Raw genomic sequence first — 11,480 nt, 5'->3', positions numbered from 1 at the left:
GATGCAGTTCTTGGAGGGAGAGGCTGACCTTTGGGTGGAGCTGGGATCATGACAAGAGGTAGGGAGCCTAGCCAGGACATGGCGTTGCTATGTAGATCTCATCTCAAAGCGCGCAGGGGTTCTCCCACGGGTGCTGTCAAAACCTCACCAAACCCAGCTGGGGGAAGGGTGGCAGGAGCAAAGGCCTTTACTGCCCTATCGCAAGCTTTTACATGGGGTTTCAAAACCTCCCAGATAAGATAAGCTCAAGTTAGGACAGCTCAGAGATGCAGCCGGTTAATCGGAGCTTCCACAGAAGATAGGGGGGGACCGAGCTGTGAAAGCGAATGTGTCTCATTGCACAGGGGTGCTGGGGTAGAAACCTTTAATGGCAGTGACGGTCCTTTTGCCAAGTGACAGCAGATTCTCCTAGGTTGAATACAGGTTTGTGGATCCTATGGCAAGACCTTCAGTGCCCCCTAGAACCACAGTACCACAGACTGAGAATTCACTGCTTGAGTTAATGCATTTGTTTCCACAGATACAATTGCATAAATGTTTTGAGGCTGAAGTCTCTGAAAGCCCCAGATCAGGTGAGAGCTCCTAAGATCAGTATGTATGAAACAAGGCAGCCAACGAGATAAATGGAACAAAGAAGTTTATGGCTGAGAAGACACAGGGACCTTGGGGTTATTTAGTCTCCAGAGGAGACAATTGAGAGTTGGCCTCACTGAAATATTTTAACTAGCAGAAGGGTTTCTATTGAAGCAGCTGCTCTCTTGGAGATCACTGGATAGGAGGCTAGAGCTGGGGAGGTTATTGTCTTAATTCTTCCTACACAGGAGACATTGTTTTAGAGAGACATTGATGATTCCTGAGCCAGGCCCCCCCAAATAATGGGATTGGCTTAAAAATCCCAGGATTTTTTAAAGCCGTTGACAGGCTTCTGCTCATTCATCATGAGTTCTTGAGCATTAGGAATAGCATTTTCCATTTTTACTTCACAGCCACAAAGACCAGAAGCTGCCTTTTAAAAAAAAATGCAAGAAGAGATTCTCACGTAATCCCAGGATTCCAGGAGCTGGAGCTTCAGAGAAACATCCGCTGGTGTAAGAGTGTGTAAGGCACAGAACGGACCCTGAGCATGAACTGATGGACCCCAGCAGCATCACTTCAATCCACAAAAGGGGGAAGGATTCTGTAGAAATGGGCAACGGGTCAGCCAGTTTGGGTGGAAATTCATTGCAGCATTGGAGGCTTGTGCAAGCATGAAGGGGAGTGAGGAGGTGGATAGGGTACCTTTAGGCTGGCCTTGTTCTGGGGTGCACCACCTGTGCTTTACATCTGTGACTAGCCATAATGGAAAGGCATGCTCTGCTGGTTGTTTTTCATGTGCATTTGTATTTGAAAGGGCTGGTGCATCTTTCTTGCAGCTCATGGCCAGAATGGAGCCATGATCAGAGCTGCACCTGCCATGGCACGTCTCTTAGAAGCACATGCAGAAAGCAAAGCTTCCTGGTTGCTGCGAGAGCCACTGGCAGTCTGTAGATATCAGTCCCCATTAGTTCTATATGCAGGGTTGGACTCTCTTTTTGTTCTCTCTGCTGATGTGTCTAGCTGGGGCTCTGGCATAGCGAATACAAACAGCTGTAGGTGCCATTGGGATCAAAATAGAACAGCTCAGAGCAAACCTGTCCTGCCTGTGCATCAGACAGAGCTTCAGTGACTGTAAACTGTGCAAATGCCACTGGGGCCAAGCTTAGATAAGCCACTTTTGACATGACTGCTCTGCATTGCATCAGCTTCAGCCCTGGGCTCACTCTTTTGGGTGACAGAGAGGATCTTCTGTAGCTCAGTTACTTGTTTTGAGGGGCAATTTCAAACTTTGCTCATTTGGGGCTGTGAGTTGTAAGGCTGGGAACTCCTGGGATCTGATTTAGTAAGGCACCAATGCAGTAGGGCACCTTCTACACTTCTGAGCATTCCTCATGACCTAAGAGGACAAGCTGATAAGCTTTCCCAGATGGGCAAACCCATCAGGCCATTCCTTTCTGGGGGTGCTGGGTACAAACTATGTATGTGGACACGGTCGCAGTGAGCCCTTAGCAGCAGAACCCATCGCCAGGGGCCTACACTAGAGCGGTTCTGCTTCCTTGTGGCCATGCCCAGCTTTCTGAGCTGAGTTGTGAGTTATCTGTAACTCTGGGACTGGTAGAAATTTCATTCTGCATTTTTAAGTATCCAGGGGCCTGTTTGATTGTGGGAGCACCTGCCAACATTATGGAAATGGAGAAGTGATTTTGGCAAACAGAAAGTTATCGCTGAAAGACAATGGAGGATAGAAGTGAGTGGTCAAGGGACAGGGCCCAGTGGAATTGCAGCAAAAAGCCACTTTGCTCTAATCAAATGCTCGAGAAAGCATTTGAATGATGACGAACAGGAAGGGGTTGGTGCACAGGGAAGATGCTCATGTTTGTTCATATAAACCTGACAAATTTGAATCAAATGCTCTTTAAACAGCTCCCTGGTATACGAGCATAGCACATGCAGCCCAGTAGGGCAAGATGCACACACTTTACTCTCCTTCCTGCAGCCTTTCTCTCTGTCCTGTCTTGCTTTTGTCATTTCCCTGATTCTACTATAAAAAAGAAGAAGTGGGGAGTCGATGGGTTGCTCTGTGCACATGGAGAAGTACGGTAAACTCTCCACCTGAGTCAGGCAGGAGCAATCTGATTCCTTCACCCCACTCCTCCCTAGGGAAAGATTTGGTGGTGCTGTTGTTGCTCATGTGGTTGTTTTACTTGTCTTTATTCTTCTCTGCTGGCCAAGTCCAGTTTGCCTTTCCATGGAGGCAGAGACAGCTGCAGAACTGGCTGCAATCCACTCTTTCTGCTGCACGAATTCTGGCATTTAGAAGCAGATGGCTAAAATGAACAGCAGGGAATGGTTTGTGGGTTCCCCTGCCTGGCCCAGCCCCCAGCTTGCCCTTTGGATGTCCCAGCTCACTCACGCTCTTTGTCTCTTGCATAACCTAGCTCAGCAGGAGAGAGATGGGGCTGGTATTTGCTAGTACTGTCCTCCTCTGGGATATTGCACTGCCTGCTGGCTAATAAATAGGGGGCTTGGCTGTGTCTCTTGCACTCACACGCACAGCCTGCCTCGTCTGTGCACAGCCCTCCAGTGAGCTCAGCTCCACAGGATCACAGAGGTGAGGGTGAGAAGAGTCAGAAACATGCAGACAGCGTTGCTCAGCATCCTGGGGCTGGCCCTGATCGGTTCGCTGCGTGCACAGGAGGATGTCCCCGTGCAGCCTGACTTCCAGCCGGAGAAGGTAACGTGGCCCCCAGACAATCCTGCGCTCCAGCCTGCTATGGGGGTGTTGGATCAAATCCCTTCCTTCTACTTGTAGAGATGGGGTTGGAGCTGGGCCAGATTCCAGAAGCTGCTGAAGGCAGGGCAGTGGAAAGAGGCAGGATTGGTTCAGCCTGTTTTGGATGGCGGGGTGGGCCAGCTGGGAATCTAAGTCCCACACTGGGTGTGGATACTGAATGCTCCCCAGCACCATTATTCAGAGCATACTGGGGGGACTTGAGGTATCATCAGACCATTGTAGGGCAGCTGGAACATCTGGATTTGGGTTCAGATTCTGGGCTGAATGTGGGTTGGGGCTGTGACTTCAGTTAGGGCCTGTGGCTACAGTAGTGGCTGAAGGGAGGTGCGTATTGTCTTTCCCCTCTGTGCCTGGATTCCCTGAGCAGCATCCCCTTCCTTTATTGTACCAGTAGCAAAATCTTGCCAGCAGCAATATCCCTAAAGCTGGTAGGGCAGACTGTCATAGGCAGTGCTGGCAGCTGATACTGAATAGGAAGACCCATACAAGCCAGGTCCTTCTCTCCTATGCGTAGGGCTAGGGGCATCCATGGAAACAGGAAGGGAATGCACCATATAGAGTGATTAAAGGAATCTTTTTCATATAATTAGCTGGTGGAACTCACAGCCCCATGATTTAATTGAAGCAAAGTATTTGTAGTGCTGAAGAGAGCACCAACAGTTATGGGAGATAGAACAAGAACCTCCCACTGCTGTGCATGCACCAATCCCAGCTGAGAGGGGGAAAAGAAAGAGTTGGTTATTCCATAATGGCCTAATTTCCTGCCTCATCTTCTTAGGTAGCTGGTTCTGGCCCCTGTTAGAGGTTGGGACACTGGGATGGGAGGCCCAGTGTTTTACGTGTACTGCCGGTGCCACTATTGCTGTGGTGAGAGGATGTCGTGTGCAGTTGACAGGGAAATGGTACAGTATTGGTCTGGCCTCCAACGCCAAGTGGTTCCAGGACAAGAAGGCTTTGATGAAGATGTGCACCACTGTCATTGAGTCCACCCCAGAAGGCAACCTGGATGTCACCAGCACCTACCCCAAGTAAGGCAGGTGCCATCAGGGAGTGCTGCTGTCAGTGCCAGGAGGGGGGACAACCCACTGCCCTTCTCCCCCAGAGGGGCTCAGTGGGGCCAGGGGTGCCCTTTCTTATGTTCCTCTTCTGCATCTGTCATGACACCCACAGCGAGACCAAGGGTGGGCCCCCTGGTCAAGCAGGCTCAGTGTTGGGATGTCTTAGAGTGGGTTTAGTGCAGTGATGCAGACTTGATGCCTCTAGAATTGTTCCCCTTAGGATGGGAATGAGTCAGGCAGAAGGATCTTGGGGGACCTCAACTTTCCCTACAGTGTCTGTGGGGAGCTCACCAAGGTCACTTGAGGCCCAATCCTGACTTCATCCAGTTCTATGGAAGCTTGGGGAAGCTGGAGGCTTGAGTATGAGGGCTGTTGGGGTAGGGAATGCCATGTAGGAGACACTAGGGTCTCTCCTCAGCCCAGGATGTGCTGCCTTTAAGGGCACTGAGGGCTTGACTCAGCTTTCCCTTGTGCTGGTGGAGTTCAGTGGTGGCAATGTAGAAGTCAGAGGAGCTCCCCGACCCAAGCTCAAGGGTCACAAACAGGAGCAGAACCCAGGAATGGGGCAGCCTTGGCCGTCTCCTGGAGCCTGAGGCATTGGTGGCACGCAGAGCCCTGGCAGAGCTTCCGGCTCTTGTTCTTTGTCTCCTGTTGTGCCCCTGCAGGTCTGATAGGTGCGAGAAGAGGAACAGCCTTTACATCAAGACAGACCAGCCCGGCCGATTCAGCTACACCAGCCAGCGTGAGTAAACGTTCATTGGCCATACCCTGAGTGAGGTTGTGGTCTGGGTGCAGAACAGCACGGCCCTTGTTGGGCAGGATGGCTGGAAGCCATCAGATAAACCCCTATTCTTCATGTTCGAGGCACCTTCCTGCTAACAGAGTCCCAGGCAGTTTGTATATCCTGAGGACTTGGCAGGTCTGGTACTTACTAATCAGAGCAAACAGATTACAGGGCAGGGAACTGAACCCTCAGCCTGGGCAAGCGCTCCAGGAATACGTGTCTAATTGCCATTATGTGATGCTGAAGTACAATGGGAGAGGGCAATGCCAAGGTTCTTGGCAGAGGGCATCAGCCTCAGCCAGACTGCGGGATCCTTGTCCGTTCAGGCAAGTAAGACCCTATAAAATCACCAGCTCAGTGACTAAGGAGCTCATCCCATCAGAACCCCCCAGGCTGTGACAGATTGATGGGACAGCTCAGACTGCTGAGCAGAGCAAGGAGTAGGGTCCTGATTATGTATTCAGAGCTAAATATTACCTTCTCTTGTAGACAGAAACACAAACAAGGGCACAACTGAGATCAATGTTGGTGCAGGGAAGCAGCAAAGTGTGACCCATGCCACCCTTGATCCACAGCACAGAGCCCAGAGCTGGCAAACAGGGATTTGGGTAATTCCCAAGAATAAGACATAGGCCAAGGATAGTAGCATAGAGCTATAGGGCCTGATCTTGAGAGGGACTGAGCACTTTCAGCCTAAACTGAGTCACAGGATGAATTAAATCAGCCTCTCAGGAATGCAGGGAGGATGTGCACATAGTGAGGTTCCTTGCTGGGTTCTCCATCTGACCTTGGGAGCAGGAAGGAGTGTAGCCAGAAGCCCCTACTTCTTTCTTCTTGCTCCTGCTTTCCTTCTGTCTTTCCTCAGGCCCCTGTTTGTAAGGGCTCCGGTGCAGGGGGATGAACTAGCTGATCTCCTAAGGTCTCTTGACAGCAATTCTCTGGTCCTTTGGCTTTCCCTTCTTTCTGCCTTGGGGAGGTGCTATGGGAAACATGGAGAGCACTGGATAAACCCAAAGCCTCAGTAGTGTTCTTCTCACTCTCTGCTTTTCCTGCTACTCTTTTTCTCCCATTTTTCCAGCTTCTCCTTTCTTTGTCCCTCGAGGGAGGAGAGACCTCCCCTGCTTTCTTCCCTTCCATGCTCTGACCTCTGCCCAGCAGCATCAGTGGAAGGGATATGAACAGACAACAGCTGCTAAGGAAAATGAATGAGATTGCATGTAGCTGAACCTGCTGGTGGGGATTGAGATGGATGAGCCCAGTGGGCTTGGTGCTGGGGGCCTGAGACCCAGAGTGGGGCTAGCATCCAGCTGCCTGTTGCACTCAGCAAGAACTAAGTCACAGTCATGGAGCTGTGCCCACAGGTCTGATGGATCCTGCCCAGGGCTTGGAACCTGATGTGCATTTTACAACTCCCCATAGCACTTTACGTCTGCCTGTGCCAGGTCCCCAGGTGATGAATTGGCTGCATTCTGCTGGAGTCAGTGACCCAGATGTCCAGTTGGAGAAAACTGGGTGCTCTCCGCTTCAGCCCACAAAGCAGTTCTTCCAAGGGTGCTCCTGGGCCCTGCGCCACCACCATCCATGCCAGCTCACAGTAGCCAACAATGTGACCCTTCTCTTCTGCAGACGTTCCAGGCATAGGCCTTAGGCCAGCGGTTCCCAAACTGTGGGTCGCAACCCCCAATAGGGTTACAACATTAGCAGGCTGGGTCATGAAAAACAGGAATCCGGGTTTTCTGTTCACTGTGGAAAAATGTGGATTTCCTCCTTTACCAGAAAAAAATGTGGGAAAATGCAGGGTAACACTGGCAGAGTTCCAGCCTGCAAGGGGCTGCTTGAGACTGGGGGGAGCAGGCAAGGGCAATCAGGGGAAAGGGGTGCTACATGCATGTGCACGCCCACATGCATATGGCATCCAAGCAGCTATGGAGAGCAGCTCCTGCAGCTTCCTCCAGGTCAGTCTATAGGGGTGGGAGGAGGGGGCACAGGCAAGGCATTGGGGTGGGGGAGCAAAGGTGATGTGGCAGGGAAGCATGTGCCTCTGCACCCACAGCGGGGCATGGGGTGTGGGGTTGCAGTGGGGCCGGACCAGCTCCAGGTAGGAGCGGCCTCCATGGCCCAGTGGGTGACTCCATGGTCACCAAGGTGAGGCACGGCAGTGGCACAGAGTTGTGCCCCCACTGCTAGATGGCAGGGGGTGCTTCAGCTTGATGGCCATGGCAGCGTGGTGCTCCCGCCTGTGCTGGGTCCTGCCTACTGGCCCATGGAGCCTCCAAGGGGAGGCAGTGTGGTGGGGAGCCCTAAGCCCAGAGCAAGCATACCACATCCTACCCCCCACGGACTCCTTTTCAGCTGTGCTGCTCTGGCTGCAGCAGCTGCCATGCCCTGTGGGCAGCAGCTGGGGCTCAAGCACTGCTGGGGGAGGCAGCGGACTGCAGGCCCTGGCCTTGGGGCACCTCAGGGAGTGCTGCAGGTTGGGAGCAAGGGGCCATGCTGAGGAAATGGGGTCATAAATGGGGTCAGGGTGAGGAAAAATTTGGGAAGCGCTGCCTTAGGCTGTTCCCCTGCCAGCAGGAATGCATGGTGATGCCAGAGGTCTGTGAGCCAGCGCTCACCCTGCAGTGAATGGACAGGGGTGGTGGGAAGTGAGGCTGAGTGAGGGGGGTTCTCCAGGGCTCCCCACTCCCTCATACGAAAGGATCAAAGAGGTCTGACCATGAATATCAAGTGCAACAGAGAGAGCCAGGTTTTGAGCACTGCCCATGGACATGTCCCTGCCTGGGACTCCAGCTGGCTGCTTTCATGTATGTCCTTTGCTTCCTCTGGCCCCACAACCCCCAAGCCCTGTCTGTGACTCCTGCTGCCCCAGGGAAGAGATCACAGCAGGCAGTTAACCCCCTGCAAGCTGTAAATTAACCCTTGCCAGGGCAGCCATAAAACAAGCTGGGGAAGGTGCTTCCGGCTGCAACTGTAAAGGGAGGCGGTGGGTGCATGTGATCTCTGCTTGTCTCAGCCATGTTCTCCTTGTCTGTGCCCCTTCAGGCTGGGGCAGCCAGCACGACATCCGCGTGGTGGAGACCAACTACAGTGAGTATGCTCTGGTGTACACCAAGAAAGTCAAGGACACCAACACCTTCACCATGGTCCTGCTCTACGGTACGTCTGGGCCAGGAGAGCAAGTCTTGCTGCCTTGGCCCTGCCTCTTGGGTGTCTTTTCTAGCTGGGGCCCCCCTCCCGGCCTTGAGGCAGGATCTCCCACAGAAAGAGCATGTTCAGCTCTAGCCCCAATGCTCTGGGAAGCAATTGGCAGAGCCAGAAGGCTGGATGCCAGCCCTGGGGTCCCTCACAAAGATGACTATACAGTGGATTTTGCTCAGGAGGATGCCGGACACTGGGAGACCCTCTACTTCTCTCTAGTTCCCATAGCAGCCTGTCCCCAGCACACCAAGTACTGCCACCCAAGGGCATGCTGGGGTCACCAGTGCAGCTGGGTGGACTGTACCGGACCATGGTGCTACTTATTTCCCTTCCTTCTGAGATGAAGGGCTCATGCTCACTCTGGAGTGTTTTGCTTCCTTGGATCAGGCAGAACTAAGGAGCTGAGTCCCGAACAGCTGGAGAAGTTCATCCAGTTCTCCAAGGGGCAGGGGCTGCCAGAGGACGCCATTCTCATCCTGCCAAAAACTGGTAAGAAAAGGTCACCTGTAACAAGGACACAGAGGACAATGGAGTAAATTCCATGCCCAGCGCGGGAGTCAGACCTCGGTTCACTCCGCCTGTGTGCGCTGCACAAGCTCTGCCTTCCATTCCCAGACCCCAGCGCAATGACCCTGGCGTCTGCCTATACAGACACTTAAATTGATAGCTGCATCATTTTGGGCATGTACAAGCTTTTGGACATTGCCTAATTCTCAAGGTGCTGAACACTTACACTTCCCATTGCCTTTAGCAGGATCTGAGGAAGCTCAGTGCTTCTGCAACTGACTCTTCCCTGGCTGATTTCCCTGTTTATCCATAAAGTTGGCTCTTAAAAGGAGAACAGGCCTGTTGGGCTAGTGCAAATAAGGGGCTAGTATCCAATAGCATTATCAAAGCACTGAAGTCTTCTTGCTATTCCAACCCTGGGCTCATCAATAGTCCTCCACCCAGATCCTCCACACCAGTACATCCCACCCCCCAGCCCATCCTGCACCCTTCAATCCCAGCTTGCAACCCTCTTGTCTCCTGATTTTCCTCAAGTTTGACCAAAAAGCCCTCTACTAGCCATTCCTGCCCCTACCAGCATTGCTGATGCCCTTCAGTCTCAATCCACAACCCTGTGCCACCCATGCTGTCCAAGCTTGGGTTCCTCTTCTTCCCCACAGCTCAGCTGGTGCCTCTCAGCCCTGTCCAACCTCCTACTCTTTCAATTAAAGGCTAAGCTGGACTCTCAGGTTGATTGTGACCAGAATATGTGCACCCTTTTAATGGCCACAGAAGAGGCTTCTCCCACATGGCCTTAAATGGACATTAGCTGCTTGTGTCCCACTGTAGTATCACGGCAGCTCCTTGCCAACAGAGTGGCCCCTGTATTGGTTTTTGCTGCCCTTAGTTCCCTTCCCAGTGAGAGACAGCACTTTGTTTTGGGCTTATGCCCCCCTGCAACTCTGGAGCCACAGGGCCTACCCGGGATGGCTGAGAACTGCAGCACACCTGGCTGCACAGTCCCTGTCCTGAGGACTGATGAGGGGGTGCTAGGCAGGCTCTGTCAAGGCAGGTTTTGAGCGGTGGGTCTGCGCAGCGGGTGCGCAGGAGCTGATCTCTGTCTTCTCTCCCCAGATCAATGCATGGAAGTTGCTGTTTAGGTGAGCTGGACGTTTCCTTAAGGGCTTGTGGTTTCTGGCAAGACAACACCACAGGGGTGTCTGCACCGGCTGGGACTTCAGAAAGTGCCTCTAAGCAGAAGCCATTCCCACTGCTGCAATGCCAGTCCTGATTTACCCTCTCTTGGGCCTTGCTTTTGACACAGGAATTCACTTAATGTTTAGGTTAACCTTTGCTCCAGCAAGGGCTGCTCCCAGAGTTCCTCTCTCAGTGCTATTCAGCTCTTCCCCTAGGTCCTCTGCCCAGAGAACTGGTCTCTGTCCCCTACCTCCATGTGAGGATGGGAGTCACCTGCTTCAGAGAGCCACTTCTTGGCCCAATCCTAGCAGGAGCAGCACCTCTGTATGGTCTGGCTGTCTCAACAGACACTCACACAACTGAGCTTATGCAACAACTTGCAAGGCATTCATCAACCCCTCCATGGGCTGGAATTACAATGGGGTTCTGGGTTGACCCCTTAGGAAGGACTGGGAGGGGCCCCTGAGAGCACAGCAGAGACAGGCCCTAATTGTAATGAATGGAAAGGGCTCTCTTCATGGAGCAGGCTGGACACAGCCGGACTCTGTTGTTATTCGTCTCAGGCTCACAGACTAATCCAGCCCTTGCAGCTAGGCCCTGCATCTCCCTAGGCCCTGGCTGGACTGTGGGAGGACTGCTGGCTGCACTGCTGGTGCAGGGCTGGGGGGTTGCACAATGTTGTCAAGGCAAAACTAAGCAGCATTTCCCTTCCAGGCAGAAGCAGCAAGACACTTGATCCAGGTTTTCTTGCAAGAGAGAAAATGACTTGCTAACCCACCAGCCTTCCTTCCCACCCCAACACAGCTCTGTGCACCTATAGCCGTGTGAGCCACCTGGCTTAGCACTTCGGTAACATCCCCCTGCCCCCTGATTAAACCTAAATGTAAAACACCAGGCTGTTTGTCTCCTTTGCTGGCTTCCTCAAGGACCTGCAGGTGCTGAGGGGTCTCCCATGGTCGCAGCTTTGAGAGACCAGCTCATCAGATTCATACAGCATTGGCCTCGAGTTTGTCAGGAACAGCTCCTTTGGGATTGATCCTCAGCTCTCAGCCCTGGCTGTGAGTGTTGCTTCAGTCCTTGCTTGGGGGTCTTGTTGTGCGCATGATGCCAAGGGCTTAGTGTCCCTGCCAGCCAAGTCCATGCTTGTGGTTGTGTCCTGGCTGCCTGGCACCTGGGAGTGACATCTTCATTTCACCATCATTTCCCACAGGACTGGACAGTGAGGTCATTTACTTCCAGGGTCCTGCTTCCAGTGCAGCTCAGTGACCAAAAGCCAGTAGCAGGGGGTGACAGTTCAGTTCAGCAGCCTGTGTGGATGGGGCTCAGGCCAGTCCCAGTGTGCGATGTCCTTCCTACCATCTGGCAAACCTTCTCCGCACCCCTGGGT

General features: G+C 52.8%; 1 protein-coding gene across 1 annotated transcript; it reads left to right on the top strand.

Moving 5' to 3' along the window:
• Positions 1 to 3,094: 3,094 nt before the first annotated feature.
• LOC149855513 (lipocalin-like) lies at positions 3,095 to 10,984 on the top strand. The gene is made up of 7 exons (XM_090022519.1): positions 3,095 to 3,310; positions 4,259 to 4,398; positions 5,094 to 5,170; positions 8,255 to 8,368; positions 8,798 to 8,899; positions 10,031 to 10,056; positions 10,808 to 10,984. The coding sequence occupies exons 1-6, from the start codon at positions 3,212 to 3,214 to the stop codon at positions 10,054 to 10,056; spliced, it is 558 nt and encodes a 185-aa protein (XP_089878645.1). The 5' UTR covers positions 3,095 to 3,211; the 3' UTR covers positions 10,808 to 10,984.
• Positions 10,985 to 11,480: the final 496 nt, after the last annotated feature.

Source organism: Crocodylus siamensis, chromosome 11 (genome assembly GCF_052110815.1).
Source record: "Crocodylus siamensis isolate JL-2025a chromosome 11, ASM5211081v1, whole genome shotgun sequence".
Classification (NCBI taxonomy): domain Eukaryota; kingdom Metazoa; phylum Chordata; order Crocodylia; family Crocodylidae; genus Crocodylus; species Crocodylus siamensis.
Note: the sequence above shows the minus strand (reverse complement) of the source record. Positions and strands in the feature narration are given on the sequence as shown.